The sequence below is a fragment of the Homalodisca vitripennis genome, chromosome 2 (genome assembly GCF_021130785.1).
Source record: "Homalodisca vitripennis isolate AUS2020 chromosome 2, UT_GWSS_2.1, whole genome shotgun sequence".
Classification (NCBI taxonomy): Eukaryota; Metazoa; Arthropoda; class Insecta; order Hemiptera; family Cicadellidae; genus Homalodisca; species Homalodisca vitripennis.
Window position 1 is genome coordinate 81,298,897 of NC_060208.1, and position 19,177 is coordinate 81,318,073.

The 19,177-nt window shown below is 33.7% G+C and overlaps 1 protein-coding gene across 2 annotated transcripts in view; it reads left to right on the forward strand.

The window, feature by feature from the left end:
- The window catches only part of LOC124354256 (lysophosphatidylcholine acyltransferase), a 63,087-nt gene extending 44,961 nt beyond the window's left edge, over positions 1 to 18,126 (forward strand). The window contains exons 3-8 of one of the 2 annotated variants that reach the window (XM_046804577.1): positions 2,152 to 2,366; positions 5,733 to 5,845; positions 7,080 to 7,234; positions 7,766 to 8,029; positions 9,090 to 9,469; positions 17,922 to 18,126. In XM_046804577.1, coding sequence (XP_046660533.1) covers positions 2,152 to 2,366; positions 5,733 to 5,845; positions 7,080 to 7,234; positions 7,766 to 8,029; positions 9,090 to 9,469; positions 17,922 to 18,001 — 1,207 coding nt within the window. In that variant the 3' untranslated portion in view covers positions 18,002 to 18,126. The remainder of the gene's footprint in view (positions 1 to 2,151; positions 2,367 to 5,732; positions 5,846 to 7,079; positions 7,235 to 7,765; positions 8,030 to 9,089; positions 9,470 to 17,921) is intronic. The other variant, XM_046804576.1, reaches the window with a different exon arrangement.
- The last annotated feature ends 1,051 nt before the right edge of the window (positions 18,127 to 19,177 follow it).

Sequence of the window (19,177 nt, forward strand, 5' to 3'; positions counted from 1 at the left end):
TGAAACTTAAGGCAATCAATCAATTGATCAATACAATGTTTTGAAGTGGTGTGAACCAGAAAATCTTAGAAGATAATTATATTTTTAGTCTGTTGAATTTTATGACTAAGGATTCCAAATTCTTTCTTGAATCTCTGAAGATATTGTCCTTTCGTATGTTTTATTCCCATTTGTACCTCTAAGTAAACCTTCGCAATACATATAGCAGTGTGAGACTGCAAAAATTCTTATCCAGTTTTTGTTGATATCCCTGTCAACACTATCAAAACTTTCTCTAACTGTGTAGTTAATTAATGTTAATTTAGTGGTGGTCATATTATGAAACAAGCTTTAATTTAGTAATAAATTTAACTTGATTTTTACATGTATTTTATTAAGATAGTCTAATGAAATGAAATGGTGGACTAATTTACATTATTCATCCAGCACAACTGTGTTGTCCATTATAAAATGATGTAATTATGATTTTGGTTGAAAAAACACACATGTTAAAGTACGTTTATTTGTAATTTTGATTTAGCTAATTGATTTAACGAATAGCCTAGGTTAATTTTTGTATGAAGTATTATTTTATAAAATTGTTATTACATGGACATGAGTTTATCATTTAAATTCTTTAAATTTTAAGAAGTACATCAGTGTTCCATATTTAAAAATATCATTTGGACAAAATCGTGTATATACACTTTTGTTACCCAAAGATATTTGTTATTAAGAGCAGCACATCATTCATGCAACTTAAGAGCCAACTGTAGTAAAACAACCATGAGTTTGTCCCTATAAGAACAATTTTAAATTGTATGGACTTTTACAATACAAAAGCATCCATATTTTTCATTTTCTTATCGTATTTCTTAGCATAATGGGAGAAGTCTTGTTTTGATGGTATAATTAATATGCAACCAAATGCTTTTTGATTTGTTTTTAAAATGTATACTTTTTTGAATATTAAAATGACGGAGAATACAGAATTTAAGATTTTCTTCTCGATACTGTAAAAAATATCTAAAAAACTAAAAAGCGTTTATATGTATATCAATTATATATCTTCAAAATGAGACATCTCCATTATTCTACAACTAAAAATAAGATTCTAAAAGTATTCGAAATTTAACAATGTTCTTATGGGACCCAATAAAAATAGCTGCCAGTACAGCCCCTCTTAATCATTTGTCTAGGTGATTATGTTTTCTTCATTTACTAAATTCAGTTGTAAACTATCATTAGTTATTGTCGGTTGTTTTGAGTATTTCAAAACATATTAACACAATGTAGAATAAGTTGTAAAACTGCTTGTTGGTTGCTTCTAAACATGGTGGTGGCATTGCATCGCATAAACTCTGTATCTTATTATTGAATGGCAATGGTTGAATGAAATAACAATGTGGCAGTAACACAATTGTTATCTGTGCATTCTGCTTTTACTGTTTGTCTTTTTAATTAGTATGTGTATGTCTGTGAACTGAGAGTTCAAAAGTTAAATGTTCTTTTAATTTTAATCATTAGAAATCATTCTTGCTTTAAAAATATAACTCTATTACTGTGTAAACTTAACAACTTCTGCAATTATTACCGGTATACTTATACTTTAATTTAAAAAAATAATTTCATCCTAATTTTAGAAGTAGAGTATAAAAAAAACTACCAAACCAATAAATTACTTAATGATTATATTGTGTAATTTGTCCCACATAAACTAACTTAGCAGCAATCTTTTACATTATCAAGAACTCAAATTCCTTTCTGAATCCAGTCCCTAATCTTTTGATAGGTTCATCAACATACTGTACATTTCTTGTGTTTAATCTTTGCTTTCTGGAACACTACTATGTTTTCTGAAGCTTTGAACTTCCCTTTTCTATTAATCTATTAATGCTTTTTTCTTAACAAAGTGTTTATTTGTTCTTTTAACTTACTGTACATTCGCACCAACTTTAAAATGGTGTGAATGGTCTCTCTCAACCACGTGTCATCTTCATAAATCTGTCATTAATTTCTACTAATTCAATCTTATAGATTTATATCCTTTCTTTGTTTTACTATCATTGTTGTGTCTGTTGTTTGCTGATTTTGGGAAGGGGGTGGAGGACTAAGTCTCAAGGATAGCCCGGTTTCATGTAGACTTGTCAATGGGCATGAACCTGTTTGCAGCAAAGTGCGAGACCTGGTGGCATGTCTGGGACGGTGGACCTACTACGCAGGAGGCATGCGATACTCAGTTCGAGGCACCCAAGCTCCACGTCATGAAGCCCCGATTCTGGTCATCGCTCCACACTCGACGTTCTTTGATGCTGGGATCTGTTATGTCACCGGCTTCCCATCCATCATCGTCCGACGGGAGAGCGGTCTCCATCCCTTCATGGGCAGTAGGTCTCCGGTACACTACGCTTGGTGGTGGGGGGTCGGCAAAGTTCTACATAGGGTCAACATTAACAAAGATTTAAACAATCAAGTGGCTGAGCTTTCAGTAGTAAATTAGAAAAATCATAAATGTTCTATTCAGCTTATGTGCATTTTTTTAAAGACAAATTTCACTATTTGTGATACGAATTTGGTTGAATTTAATGCTGTGTTGAAATTCTGTTTGAAATGTAGCCTACTCCGAAATTCTCTTTATTCAAAAACTCCTCTAAACATCAGTTATAATAAATATACTTTATACTTCTGCAATAAAGAGAGTATTCTATTTTAATTATAGAAATAAAATTTAAACCTTAGTTCAAAAGATGTCTTATGGCAGTAAAAGTAGGCTATAATTAAGTTTAAAGAACTACATGGTAGATTAACTAACACATACTGACCTCTGATATACATTGATTTGATGCATGCCTCCAATTAAATACATACTGTATGTCACACTCATAAGTAGACATATTGCAACCTTTTTCTTGAAGGCTCAGTACTTATTCTTTATAGATAAGAAACTAGAAGAAATCAATTTAACAAACTTGATTAAAATTTATAGTATTGTCCGTTTTAAATTTAATTGATAATTAATTAGTTCTTGTTGTTTATTTTGTCAAAATTCAAAAAATTGGTGGTGTCCCTCAACAGTGCTATGTGTTTTAAGAAACTTACTCATCACACTAACATTAAAATAAAAATTTAATGAATGATTTCTTTATTAAAATAAAAATCACTATAATAATAACAAATGTAATTTATAATTACACTAAACGGCGTTGTTCAGTGTGTATGAAACTTTTGGTGTTATCTAAAAAAAACTGCTTGAAGTACAGTATAGTTAAAGCCCCTTTTACTCATATAACGGTGATGTATCCCTCATATGTGAATAAACTTGCAACTGTAATATAATATGTTTATATCAGATTTAAAATAATTTTAAATTATTAATTTCAAAAATAGATAAATAATAATATTCTACAGTATAATATGAGAATACTGGTTTTTTTTCATATGTATTTTACAATTTCATTTTCAGAATGAAGAAGGTCCAACACTTACATGATCCAAAAACTAAATTTTAGACCAAGATAATTGTCTACATATGTGTCTCATGTGAATGACAAATAATGGTACTAGTATAAATAATGCTATAAAGATTATTTTTTGATGGTCAAATAATCAAACAATTTTTGTGTGATACATAATTAACTGGCAGTGCCAAAGTTACTCCTGTGCAAATCTGTGACCTTATGATATATTATTATATATCATATTTATATATATTATATATAAAGCCACCTCCAATTACAAATTGTGTTGCTCAAGCCATACAATGATAATTTATTGAAGATATACCTGTTACTTTAGGTACGGTAAGAGTTATTTTCAGCACTAAATGATAATATCACTTCATAGATGGCCAATTACTATTCTTATGTTCAGAACTCATATATTTTTGGGGAGAGCTGAGTTAAGGGAGATACATTTTCCATTCCATGTTTTAAAACAAACCATCATGTGTATAGTGGAAAATACTTACTTTTGTAAGAAAAGTAGGCCTTTACTGTTCCTCGCTGCCTTTACTATGAGAGTGGACTGGAAAGAATGCTTCCCTAAGGTCTAACCTGTAATAACAAGAACGGATCAAGTACTGATTTTCGGAAGGGGCTATCTTGGTTAAAGTTGTCTTTACTGTACACAGGTCCGTACACAGCTTCGGCGGGCCTGGAAAAGATATTCTGCCGGGCCTGTCATTTCCTGCTACTATGCCCCCATCACACCTCTTCACTCCCCCTCCCCCAACCATTATCCAATCAATAACATCGTATTATTTTGTTAATGGTAGTAAAATTCAGTATTAAGTTACAGTTATTAGATTGAGCTCTCTTATCCGTCGAAACATCCCTTCAAATATAAGTGTGGTGGGGCCCGGCCCGGACTCTGAAAAAACTGGTCTGAGTACAGGCCTGCCTGACTGTACAGATGATACTGTACTTTACAGATGACTTAGCATTTCGATGGAACAAAACAAATGTTTGGGAAGAAATATACGCGTACTCTTACTGAAGTTTAATTCATTAGTTAATTTTCTTTTTTATGCTTACAACACGAGAGTGATTCATTTTTTGACAAAAAGTCTTTTATCAAAATCTTGGAGGTGGCTAGGCATCCCATTGTCTCGGCCTTAGATCTGCCACTGGGTTTATAACTTTTGTATTTTAGGAGCCAAGAGTTAATTTAGCATAAACAGTATAAACAAATACCCAACTTGGTTTTTTCTAGAAATCAATAGAGGAATTTTTCTAAGAAAGAAACTGTTGTTAGCCACACTAGTTTGGGTGGAGATCGAAATGGGGTGGTATCGAAAGGGTTAAAAATGTAGAACGATAATTTTTTCCCAGATCATACGTTTGTTAGCTTGCCACAACTAAAACTAATCATGAGACATAAATAATTTTAAATCAGCTTCACCTTCTTAGTGGTGACATACTTTCATCTCTTTATCTAGTAGGTCTGGCGATGATGTTATTATTATTTATGAATCTGATGGATTTAAGTGTCTCCAGCTGGGAAACTTATAATCTGGAAAAATATTATCGTTCTATATTTTTAACCCTTTTGATACTCACCCGTTTCGACTTCCACCAAAACAAGTGCGGCTGATGATTTCTGTCTTAGTCAAAATTCTTCTATCAATTTCAAGAAAAACCAGGTTCTGTGTTTACACAATGCAAATTGGCTCTCGGACCGTAGACTGTTAATTGGTACTGTGGAAGCACCACTCACTCTAACCGTAATCTTCATTAGTGGTCAGGTCTATCGAGCAAGGTAGTCTCTTTTTATCTGCGGTTCATGATGTAGTTCAAGTGTCATTTCAAATCTCAATTTCTGATAGAACATCAAATCAGAATTAAGAGTGTTTTCATGCAAATTTAGGCTAAGCACGAACAAAATCTTGATACAAATTAACGATTTAGTGTGATTATTAATAACGCTTAAATTTAAAGAGAAAACAGTGTAAAAATGCAGTAAATTTTGGTTGCTTTTATTATATATTTAAGTCAAATGGAAGATCATGGTACTCTTTGGTTCTCTAGGGAGGCCTCTAGATCTCCTTTAGAATCCATGCAATGCCACCACCTGTAGGTAGTAATTACAAATAGTTAAAAAACTATATTAAGGAGAAGTAAATTTGACATAAAATTACATTTAAAAATTAAATCTAAAGAAGTAGAGCTGAAATAAACTTTTTGTTGCTTATACCATCTCATTGCACATGTGGTGAATTTGCTGTTATGCTACAAATGTATGTCTGTGGTTGACAGAACTGATCAACTTCACGCAGCCCGTATATGTGTGGAGGGATGACCCCAACTCTCGCCAGCGAACCATCAAACAGATTATTGACCGAGCAACCTCCAGTCTTGACTGGTCCCAGGTAAAAACATATAGCATACTGAGCATTTATGGAGATGAACAAACATGTTTCTTTCAGTAACCAGTCGCAACCACATGAATCACAATAAAAATTCACAATTTAGTAATTTATGCAAATTGGCAGGCATGACTGAGCTGTCTATAGTGGTATTGGCGTTCTGCCAATTGAAAAGCATCAGCTTTTTTTGACACGTTGTTGCTCCCGGATTGTGCAAGCTACCTTTTAAGTGCTCATGCTCGCTTATCCATTGACGGATTTCATTGAAATAAATAATATTGGAATTTTAATAAAAATTAAAAATACATAGTTGGTGTCTTGTAAATGTGTTATAACAATAACTGTTTTTAACCATATGTTTTTGTTTTCTTAGTTTATTACAACCTATGTGCAAATTTTGGTATCTCTAGTTAGTAGAGATAATAATTCTATTATAAAAATGCAAAATGGTGGCTATTACATGGTACATTTCCCAACCTATATTTATAGGACATTTTTATTCAAAATAATGTGTACTATTGGCCACAGAAACAAACTTCCTTCCTTTCCTGAACACCTATATATATTCATATACGCAAGAGGTCTCACACAATAATTTGGTACATTTTCACGAATTTGTATTTTTATCTAGCAATGGTAGCAGTTTGAAAGTTTATATTATCTTTCCTCCAGCTCTTGAACACCACATACTCTGTCTACAACCTATCTTTCTTCACTAGTAAATTTTTTTACATGCTTTTACTATGAGAGTATAGCTTGGATGCAACATATAAAACACATTTCAGTTTAATTATGCATGTTTTTAATTTATATATTAATTAAAACAAAATCTATTTAGTTGAATTCCCTAAATTAATATGTGACCATGCAAATTGCTCATGCAAAAGCTCTTTGGTAGTGTAAATTTGGTATCAGTGTGTGCAATACTTTTAATATAGTATATATATATATATATATATATATATATATATATATATATATATATATATATATACTTAGTTATGACACAGGTATTTATTGTAAACTAGGTGTTATGTAACAGGCTTTGCTGAGGACAGAGTGAGGGACATCTCATGGAGGGATATTGCTGTATGGTTTTTCTATATGAATTCTTATTCTGTATGAATGGTTTATCTCTATTCTTATTCCAGATAAGCCATGCACATAATTATGACTTATTCTTAATGAATTATAAATTAAATACAGTATATGTTATTTTTTTGGTCATCTTGTTCAGGTGTTGATATTTCCGGAAGGCACATGCACCAACCGGTCGTGTCTGATCACGTTCAAGCCGGGAGCGTTCTATCCAGGGGTGCCAGTCCAGCCTGTCATTCTGCGCTACCCCAACAAGCTGGACACTGTTACCTGGACATGGGAGGGCCCAGGAGTGTAAGTTTACTTGACTACATTGTATTTGTATTCTTGTAAGTTTAAATTGAATTAACATAATGAAAAGAACAAAATACCATATTAAAAAGATATATTTAATTGCAATAAATTGGATGTAAATTTTAGTAGATAAAAATTAGACTTTTGCTTGGTGTTTAAAGATGTTATTACTCTAGTTCCATTATTGGGGCAGCAGGGAAGTCCAGTAAGTTGCCGGCGGCTATAGAATCCTCTAGTTCTTATGCTAATATATTAATTTAAATAAACTGCAATACAATGTTTTGCAATAAGAGGTTATGTTAGTGCAAGATTTTGTTTTATTGTACAAATCAAGTGAAACAGAACAGTGAGATTGGTGTGGGAGTTGCCCGACAGATTTTAATTTTGAGATTGTAGTCAGTTAAGGAAATCTGTGCAGTCAAAATTTCTGGTGACCAACTGTTTTTGAGTGGCAAAGCAGCAAAAGGTTTCCTTTTAAGACTAAAGGAAGTAGAGTATTGTTATTGACTGATTGATTTTTTGGTGTCCCAGGCTGAAACTTATGTGGCTGACACTAGTCCAGCCACATAGTAACTGCGAGATCGAGTTCCTGCCGGTGTACAGACCAAGTGAGGCAGAGCGCCGAGACCCCAAGCTTTACGCAGAGAATGTACGGCAGCTCATGGCACGTGCTCTCGGCGTGCCTACCCTGGACTACACGTATGATGACTGTCAGCTCGTAGCCAAGAGCAACCTGCTCCACATCCCACGATCTTGCCCAGCCCTCAACATCTACAAACTGAGGATCAGGCTCGGGTCAGTTGTTTGTAATATTTTCTTCATTTTTAACTCGTAGTTTTAAATGAATCAATTCACTCTCCAAAACATCTCTCAGTAAATTTATGATATGGTTAAATTTGATACCTTCCATGAGAAAGAAAAAAAAAACACTAAACAATTTTTGTACCACTGCGTTATAAGTGTCAAGGAAAAGGCACATATTGAGAATCAAGGAAAAATAGATGTAAATAATAGTTTAAGTTTTTTCATTATACATATGAACTATGACTTCAAGTAATGAGATATATTTTGAAATTAAATAAAGTTTATTAAGTGAAATAAAACTTTTGAAATTTGCTTACATGAAATATGATTTAAAGGAATTACATGTCTTATATATAAAGAATGGAGATTTTTGGGCATTGTGTGACTCTTCTTCTCTGACATGAAGGAAGATAAACATCAACGCAGGGGTTAGAAGAGGAGAATAGGAGTTATAAATTTCACAAAACATTGTAGAGAAAGGTGAAGACTGAGGCTGAATCTTATTCATGTATTTAATGTAAGCAGTTCATGTACACCATTGATAGGATCTGTCAGGTAGTTAAACTTCATACTAGGGTGAAGAAACTCTATGAAAAGAAAACTGACATATAATCAATCAACCTTCATCATGATTCAAATGGTATCATTAAGGTGGTTGGCAGGGGGTCTTGTAGTATAATTATATTTTACCACCATAAACAATATCCATTCTGCTCTGAAACAAAGCTTGAAAATTGCTGAAACCCTTCCTTCTTCTAAATCAAAAACTTAAAAGCTCTCAAAATGGAAGTCAGATTTGTTTAAAATAAATTTATTGAAACAGAACTAATCATAGTTTGCAGGAATGACCAGACAGATTCAAATATTAATTAAATTAATCTTTGCTTTTACAACTAATTTAAGTTTATACAAAATTAAGATGAACCTGAGAAAAATTTGTATTTCTTTGACTGTATTCCTGTCACTCCCATTAATTTTTGGTCGTAAGTGGTTAAAAAAGTCTTTTGCACGGTGTTGAAAATTTGTTTATTTACAAGAACTTGTTAAACAGGTTAGTTCGCAATCAGAGGGAAGAGAAGCTGGTAAGGGAACAGCCCGAGCTTCTGTGTTCAAAAGCTGAAGTGGGAGTGACCTGTGAACAGTTGGCAGCCCTGCTGGGAGTCCCGACAGACTCCACACTGCAGGAGCTGTTCTCCCTGCTGCAGCCTGATTGTAGTGGGCGAGTGGATCTGGGCTGCTACCTCACTTCTGTGCTGATGGTTGACCGGACCCACAGTGGTGCCCATATGTGGGAGACAGCATTCCATCTGTGGGGAGACCGAGGGAGACTAAGTCCCCAACAGTTGGCTGCATTGTTACGCCTCACCCAACAGCTGCCCACTGAGAGAAGTATAGATGTGCCGACCGATCAAGATGGAGTTATATCTTACAGTTAGTATATTTGTTCAATAATACCTGAAATTTCACAAATGACAGTTCATTTGCTGCTAGTTATTTGAATAACAGAAAACAATTGGTTTCAGTTAACAATAAGAATTCAGAATTAAGTAGTGTTAAAATAGGTTGTTCCACAGGGTTCAGTTCTTGGACAGTTTTTCTTCATTGTAGCGGCCAATGAACTGCCATCCAAAGTTTTAACAGTGGTGAATTTATGTATTTTCAGTGTATTGATGTACATAAAAAACATCTTAAATGAATTTATCATCAGATATATACAGTCATAATATGTGTGGGAAAAACAAACTGATATCCCAATGCATAGATTAACAAAGATTGTCAATCACACAAAGAGTACAGTATGGTATACACTTTTTCAATAAACTACCACTGTCTGCTAAAACTGCACCTATGCAATTCAACTAGAATTTACTATGTACTGTAGAATGTCAGTACTAGAATGTAAAGCTGGTTACTGAAAACTGCATTTTATACTATTAAAGAATTTCTTGGCTGTGAGATTACTGTCGATTTTAAATAGGCTTAAACATATATACTTTTAAAAGTAGTATTATGTATTTTAATTTTGAAATATATGGACGAAATCTATTTCATTACATATGATGAAACTGCAATATAATTGTGATTCAAAATTATTTAAAAACTTTGCTGTCAGATATAGTTTTCCTATGTTCTGATATACAGCCCCTCCACCACATACTTTTAAAAAACTGGATTTATTTCCACATCTGAATTTTTTAAGGATTTTTGACATAAAGAATCAGCCAAAACTTTTAAAAACTCGATTTATCCACATCTGAATTTAAGATTTTTGACATAAAGAAACTGCCAAACTTCTATAAAAACTGATTTTATCCATACATATCGGAATTTTAAGTTCTCGACATAAAGGAAGTAGACACACTTTTTAAAGAATTGATTTAGTTTGACAACCTTAAACCTTTTCATTTTTCTTTTTGACATTTCAAGAATGCCCACCAAAATATCACTGTGGCCACCAGTGTTCAGTGGTAGTGAGATACTCGTGGAGTTTAAAATTGGCAATGGTCCTTGTCAGCTATGGGTACCAATGCTGGCATGCCAATAGTATCAGCGGAAAAAGCTCTGAAAAAAAATTAACTTGTACTGATAATAAATCGAACTGGAGAATGCGTCACCTGTAAAAGAAGGACTCTTCACAACAAACGCCTCCAAAAAGTCGAAGAATTCTCTGCCTTTGGACTAGTCAAAATTGAACTTTCATAATCGAGATAGAGGAAGTTCATGATAAGATTAAAAATCTCAAGGATCCTGACGACTTGGAAACATCCCTACTCACAATAGGATGCTGAAGCTGGAAATTGCTTTGTTAGCTGAAAATAGAAATCTTTAAAAGAGGAATTGTATGATATGACACCAGAAGAATTTCTCAACTAAACTCAGCACATGAGGGTCACCTTTTGTGCTTGAGAAATAATTAATATATGAGGCCAACATTGAAGAAATTGAAAAGTCAGATTCACACCCTAGTACGAAAACAGAAAATTCCTAGGTTAGCTGAATCTTTACAGGGGGGGGGTAATATCTGAAACTTCAATTTTGTAGAGAAAAATGGAATCACACACCAATCTTATACAAGCTTTCGTAAGAAACAAGGATAGGGAAAAAAGAAATTGGCAATTTTTAAACTATCGAGAAAGAAAATAAAACAATATTACATACAACCTTAAAAAAATAATCTTAAGCGGTCCTCATCAGAGAATACTGACTCACGATAAGGGAAATTCAAAATTTTATAAAACCTCGGAAAAACTCAAACAGGAAACATACAATCACAGTGTAATGGTACATAAATTTATGGAAAATCAAACAAACCTTACTCTTACTCAGGATATCTGATAAGCCTGGAAAAGACCGCCAAGAGCAAACGGAAAAACTCAGCGTTAAGCACTACAGAACCAAGTTTCAGAGTTATGCCAACAAAATTCAAGGGACTGGCCACAGGCACGCATACACTATAGCAGGAAATAAAAGAAAAAACAAATGACCCATTTTAGTTGTATCCCTACAAATTGGCTAAAAATACTAGGATAGGGAAAAAAGAATTGGGGGCCAATTTTAAAACTTATGAGAAAGAAAATAAAACAATTACATGACAACCCTTAAAAAATCTTAAACGGTCTACATCCAAGTTAGGAATCCTGACTCAGATAAGGAAATCAAAAATTTATAAAACCTCCGGAAACTCAAAACAGAAAACATACAATCACAGTTACTGTTACTATATTTCTGGAAAATCAAACAAACCTTACTCTTATCTAAGGATATGATAAGCCTTGAAAAAAAAGCCGCCAAGAGGCAAACGGGAAAAACTCAGTGAAAAGGCACTTACAGAACCAGTTTCAGAGGTTATGCCAACAAAATTTCAAGACTGGCCACAGGCACGCATAACACTCTTAGCAGAAAATAAAGGAAAAACAATAGGACCCCATTATTAGGTGTATCCCTACAAATGGCTACTAAAAATAGGTTCAAGTAATCAAAATTCAAGTTGTAGCTCCTGCAACACAGATATCTAACTCCAATGCTAAACAGAGCAAATAGAAAATACGTCAGTGGTTTGGTTTTTTTTTTTTGGCCCTCTCCTTTTTTTAGGGATACTGTCTTCAATACTGACTAAAAGCACGCCTCTAATTAACTCAAAGCCACGAGCCTAAGGGATGAGGAACATGTGAGGAGTTTTTTGCCAAAAACAATTGTAGTTTTTCCTAAGGAACCACATGATCACAGCATTACAACTGCTTGGACAGAGAAAAATAACTCCACTGACCTATCTTTCATTCCTCGATCTCCTGTGCAGGCTGAAGTCCACCAACCACACAATTTTTTTTATTGCCACAGCAACATGACAAACAGCAAATTAAAATCATAACCAGTCCTTGGATTGGAAATCCTTCTCAACAAAGACCGTGTATACATCATTTAATCAGTCCTTCATCAGACATGTAGAATAGAATTAGTATAATAAAATTTGACCCGTTTTAAACCATTTTCTCCCAAATAGTGAAGCCACACACTTAATTGTTACATAACAGGAACATGGACTGACTACAAGATTCACATTCAAGTAACACTCGACTTGAAGATTTCGTGTTCTGATAGCAGAATATAGTCCGACAATAATCATTTGAAGGGAGGTGTATGCAATTTATTGTAAAGGCATCTCTAAGCGATCAGGTGGAAAATGGTACAAGTGCAGAATTTCAGTATTGAACTTGGATATTTGTGCGACGATAGCCATGGTGCGGACGTGAAAACTTTAAAACCAATTATGTCTATTATTAATGGGCATTTTATTACCGTCCTCCTCAGAGCTCACTAAAACTGATGAGCATGGGTGTGATTGCTTCTCAGTCGTTAGACACGGTTGCCAACCTGGAAGAGCCCAATTGTTTTTAATAGGTGACCATTAATATCGACTACGCCTTAAAACTCGAAAACATGACCAAGTTGCTATTTGATGAGACAACTTTTTAGACTACAAACATGACAAGAATCCCTCTTCCACCAACTAGAATAACACCACAGTCACACAAACATTCAATTGGACTGTGTATGTACTAATCAAAAAGGGGATGGGAGTGTCAATTAAGTTACTCTATAAATTCTGGGATTTCTGCGACCACACAGCCCATATTTTGCACGGCTCAAATGTTTTTACGAAGGATACTGGTAATGTTACAGGACAAAAAGAGAAATTTTAATGATGACAATATCCACAATTTAAAACTGGCATTGTCTAATGAAACCCTGGGAAGAGTCATCAAACTGTAATGACCACTGAAATCGCTTATAAAAATTTCTCTAACATCGCTTACATCAGCACTGAACCATAACATGTCCTATTATAAAAAATATAAGCAATGCAAAGGCAAAGACAAAACTATGGGATCCCTGGAACTGAACAATCTTCGGAGGCAAAGAAATTCTTTACGGTGCCAAATGATTCGTTATCTTCTTTATGGGATCATTTAGAACACAAGCAGGAAGTTGGCCTACTAAGAAAATAGGAATTATGACTTGAAGATTAAAAGATACTCAGACAGTCAGTCAAACTGTCGACCGAATAGCACGTTCAGAAAATATAACTAAAGCCCTATTGGAATATTATAAATAATGAAAGATAAGAACCAAGAAAATCGTTCTGTAGGCACTGAAATGAAAATTTAAAAAATTGACAATAAATACTCATCAACGATCCTCAGCAAATTGTGGAACATTTCACACACTGTTTTTACGACCATGGCTCGACTCTGCTAATTTTAAACAACCACATCCTCTAAAGGAACAGAACTCCTAGTCCTATTCACCTCAGCAGCTTGACACTTCGCTCTTTTTATCTCTATGACACAAACAAATTGAAGAAGTCATCAAAACAGATCAACTCAACTGCCAGCTAACAGTCTCTGCTGGTATTGAACGAAATATCTCACCAAAGTTGTTGAATGATGCTTGTAAAACATGATAATAGACTACCCTTTAACCACTCTAAATTAAAACATGTCCTTCCACATTCTGGTAGATTTCCACATCAACTAAATAACTATCTAAAAGTAATCACCCATTTTTAAACAAGGTGATCAATCTGAGCAGCATCAAACTATCGCCCAATCTCGCAAATTTCAACATTTCTCTAAAGTATAAATTTTGAAAGATTGTGGCTTAATTCGTCTCCTAAACTACATTGACATACAATTAATCTGCTTAATGATTCAACAGCATGGTTTCAACCAAAAATTAAATCTACATCGACAGCTTGTAATTTATTTTTATTGAATACGTAATAGATCAAATAGAAGCTAAAAATACACAACTAACAGCAATATCTTAGATTTAACGCAAAGGCTTTGAAACCCTTGACCATGAACAACTGCTGACCCAAAATAAATAACCATGGGGGAGTACGGGGCAATGAAGCTGAGTGGTTCAGGAGTATAACCTAACCAATAGAGAACAGGTAGTTGAAATCCGGCATTAATCACAAACAATAAAATTGCACACATCAGGATCCAGTTCCACTTCCAGTCTTTAAGGGGCGTCACCCCAAGGATCAAGTTCTGGGTTCCTGTACTCTTTACTCTATTACGGAACGATTTTACCTAAGTACTTAGATGAATTTGCTACAACTCTGATGTATGCAGATGATTACCGTTCTACTTTTTAGCCGATAGAAACCCCAGAAAAACCTGTGGAGATAGAGTCATTCACTGCACATGTGAAACATGGCGGTACAGTTACTGCCATATTAATAACCTGCGTAGTTAATGAAGCTAAAACCCAGCTAAAACCTCATATTGGGCCCAAAAAAAGGAACAAAACCTGTGCACCTGCCCTAACGTCCAAGCAGCATCAGGAGGCAAAGTAGTACTTGGTGTGACAAATAGATGAAGATCTCAAATGGACAACGCACATTGACAACCTGTGCAGGAAATTTAGGTACTGGACTGTATGTTGTTAAAAAGAATTAAAAATTCAATAAGTGATTGTAACCCTCTGCAAAAAAACAGCCTACTTTGCTTTATTTGAATCGTACCTTCGCTGATGGTAAGTCTCCTGTGTCTGGGGTAATTCATCTGCAGGAAAATCTCCAACGTGGTGGTGTTTTTTTGTGCTGAGTAAACACAGAAAGAAAAAAAAGCAGTGAGAACACCTCATTGCTGAACTTACAGCCAAGAGAGAGTTGTCGACCAGCTTTTATCATCCTCTTCAAGTTCTGACGGTTGTATCCTTGTACGTTGCTGGAGGCAGTGTAAACCTGTCGTGCACGAGAGAATAGGTTTTACCCAAGAGGATGTATACACACATCTTTACAAACACACACGACGAGCGACAGATTTTCATCTTCCTGGGGCATCGACTTTCTCTATTTGAGGAGAAGCCCTCCTTACATGGGTTTACTAAACTGTGGATACCACCTGGCCAGAAGACCTGAAGGGGACTATGGTGCAGGACAAAATTCAAGAAGGGGAAGGGGTGAAGCTTGTGGCTGCTGCAAAATCCATTCTACTCGTTAGAAGAATACCTGAACAGAGAGCAAAACATAACCAACCAAAAATGGACATTTACCTGTAAATTCATTGTTTGCTAAAACTACGCACATTGTTTTTATTATGATCTGTAACAAATTTTTGACGAGGTACAATTCTCAAAAGAATTTGTAAATAAAGAATTTGTCTATTGTTCTATTGTCTATTGTCTATGTAATTGAAATCAATATTCTAGTACATGTTTTAGTGTACCCTCTAAAGTAGTAATATAATAAGTGATGTTTTACTTTGAGTTGTCAAAACTGTCAATGGTGGATTTCTTTATCAAGGTTTGTGAAGATAAGAAACCTATATAGTTGCTTATTAATGTCAGAGTAGATAAGATGAAGAATGTGGATAAAATGTCATATTATGAAACTAGGCAATTGTTTTAAAATATCTAATGTAAAACTTGTATTAGTCCAATAATACTTCTAATAAATCTCATTGCTCAATCTAATGTTTTAAATTTAACTCAGGTTAGAACATTTAAATAGGTTCTTCTAAAGTTGTAAAATTGTGCAATAATGTTGTGTAATACATCTATTGCTATTTTGTATCTAGCAATTTTTAAGCTATTAGGAACATTACCTATGATGAGAGATGAATCTATTAAATGCATTAAGAGTTTTAGTAAAAATGAACGGGCATGCTTAATGACAGACAATGGAATGTCTTCATAGCTAGATGAGAATTTGTTACTGAAAGAGAAGATAATTCCATCTAATTCAATTTCTGTTATTGTTTTTGGAGAGAAATGGTAGGGGTAATCATAGACATTCAACACATTAACACCAACAGTATTAGTTAAATTAGGTAAAATTTGTTCCTCAACCATTTGTGTAAGATATTATGCTGGTGCCAGTAGTCTATTGAGAGCACAATATACATGTGTGTTAAATTTATCCTCTCTAGGACAGTGGGAAGTTGAAAAACGAAACATAGTTATTCTGGGAATTGCAACCCTATTTCAACACTTATGACAGATTGTTCTCCATAAATAATCTTTAATTTGTCTGTTGAGAGCATAAGGTGTAAATTTCAAATCTCATCGATCTATGAAATCGGGAAATTAAACAAAATTATAGTTCTTCTAAAGGATGAAACCCATATGGGTGGTTGATCTTCATAAAATTGCTTTTGTTTTTGTATTTAACTGATAAGGCATGTGTGTGTGTGTGTGTATGTGTGTGTGTGTGTGTGTGTGTGTGTGTGTGTGTGTGTGTGTGTGTGTGTGTGTGTGTGTGTGTGTGTGTGTGTGTGTGTGTGTGTGTGTGTGTGTGTGTGTGTGTGTGTGTGTGTGTGTGTGTGTGTGTGTGTGTGTGTGTGAAATTTCATTTTTCTAGGCCATCAGTAAGTTGAAAAACATACATTGCAACCCCATCTTAAAGGTGTTGCATCTCTACCTAAATTCAACCTCTAACTTCAACCTCTACAGGCGGTTAATCTGCATGAAAACCTTGTATTTTTTTGTTGAGAGCATGAGGTACATGTCATATCAAATCATATCAAATTTCGTTGTTGTAGGACTTCGGAAAGCTGGAAAACGAGATATAAATTTTCCTGGGATTGCAACTTTATTTCAACCTCTATGGGTCATTGATTTTAATAACAGTTTTTTGTCTACAGAGAGCATAATACGTGTGTCAAATTTCAATTTCCTAAGACATTGAGAAGTTGAAAATCAAAATATAATTCCTCTAGGATTGCAATCCCATTTCAACCTCTATGGATAAACATCTTTATGAAAATACTTTAGTTTTTCTATTTGTCATGAGGCATACATGCGCCAAATTTCAAATGTGTTAGGCCTATATTAAGAAGTTGGAGAATTAGTGATTAGTGAGTGAATGAGCGAGGGTTTTGCCTTTTATATATGTAGGACTATACATTATCAGTTGTTCATCTTACTAGTTTGCTCTGTACTCTGGGATCTATGTAAATTAACTTTTTACTACATGCTATGAAATAATTCAAGACAAAAACTGTAAAAATGTTTTAACTACAATTTCTATTGATAGTATGATTGAATTTACATGAAATAAGCTTTGTATTAATAAAAAAGTGATAGAAATGATAATGATTATGTTATCTTCACTGCAGGAGGTTTATCTTTATTGCGCCTTGACTGAAAGATTATTTTTTAGGTTCTCTGGTAATCTTATGTTACCTAAAAGGTTTCCTCACGAAAACCATGCTTTAGCTTCATTTTCAGGAGAATTTTTAATTATGATAGTATTTGACTAGTAATTTTCTGAAGCAAATTTTATTGAGACACACTCCTAATCTTAAACACTTGTTAATTTTCCATATTGTAGTCACATAAGGGTTTACTGATTTGGAATTATTTCCCTTTACAGGTAATTTTGAATCCTTCATGAAGATGAGGCCAGAAATGGAGTGGGGTAACAACAACAACGCAAGACCTAAGGTCGACTGATTGCCCTCTCATCCACCTCATATTGTGATAAGGCTGTGTCCACTATTCTGTACATACCACCACTTTAATGTTGTTAAGATATGACTTTATGATTAAGTCATTCATAATATAGTTGTTTTATTTTATTGACTGTCTTTTTTCATTTCACCACTATCACACTAGTATACGAGGTTTTGATTCTGGATTTTAGAACTTATATTAAGTGTATGTCTGGAGACAGTCTAAAACTTTATCTTGTAATTCTGTATAAAGCTCTCACTAACTGTGGCACCGAAAATTTGCCTTAAGTAAATTAGTAATGTAGTAATTAAGACATCTGGATTACTGTTGTCCTCCTCTTTACTAACAGTAATCTTCAATCACAACCTTGATACATTCAGTTTGTTAGTTTAGAGATTAACCCCTGAATCCATTAATTTTTATTGTGATTGATTTTACTATTTGTTTTTCACTGTCACTCAGATTTCACTTATAAAACAGCTGTTTGTGAATTTCACGAATGTGATTATCAAGTGAAACTGAAGAATATCTATTTAACTTTGTAGCATTAATAACTCATTCATAAACTAAATAGGTTATAATCAATGGTTATGACTTGATTGAGGAGTTTTGTAAGCATGTTTCACATTATTCTTGCTGAAAGTTATGATCTGATTGAAGTATTTTAGAAAATTTCAGGGACATTTACTCATCTTTTATGAACCGTGGGTCTGGCAGTTGAAAATCCTGTTATGGAAGGCACTTTTTTGTTTATTGCCTACATCATTATGTTAATGTGGAACGTTAATTATCCATGTAAAGTATAGATTACTATAAAATTAATATTTTCTTCATCAGTACATTACAAAGAAAACTCAAAAATAAGTGTCTTTTATTTCGTATTTAAAATCAGTATTTTTAATGAACAGCACAAAATGAACTACCACACTAAGTAAAAGTTTTTAACTAAAATACATAAAGTCCAAATATTTATATAATATGCAACAAAAATTCCTCTTTCAAAATAATTCATTAAAAAAATGTTATATGTTTTTACAAAAAAGTATAATATTCAGACTTTTATTAATATTTCAAATATGATGTACTTACAAATTATATTTGTACTTAAAATATAGTTGTAAGTAGTAATATAGTTGTAAGTAAAATATAGATAAAATTGTACTTAAAAATATATAA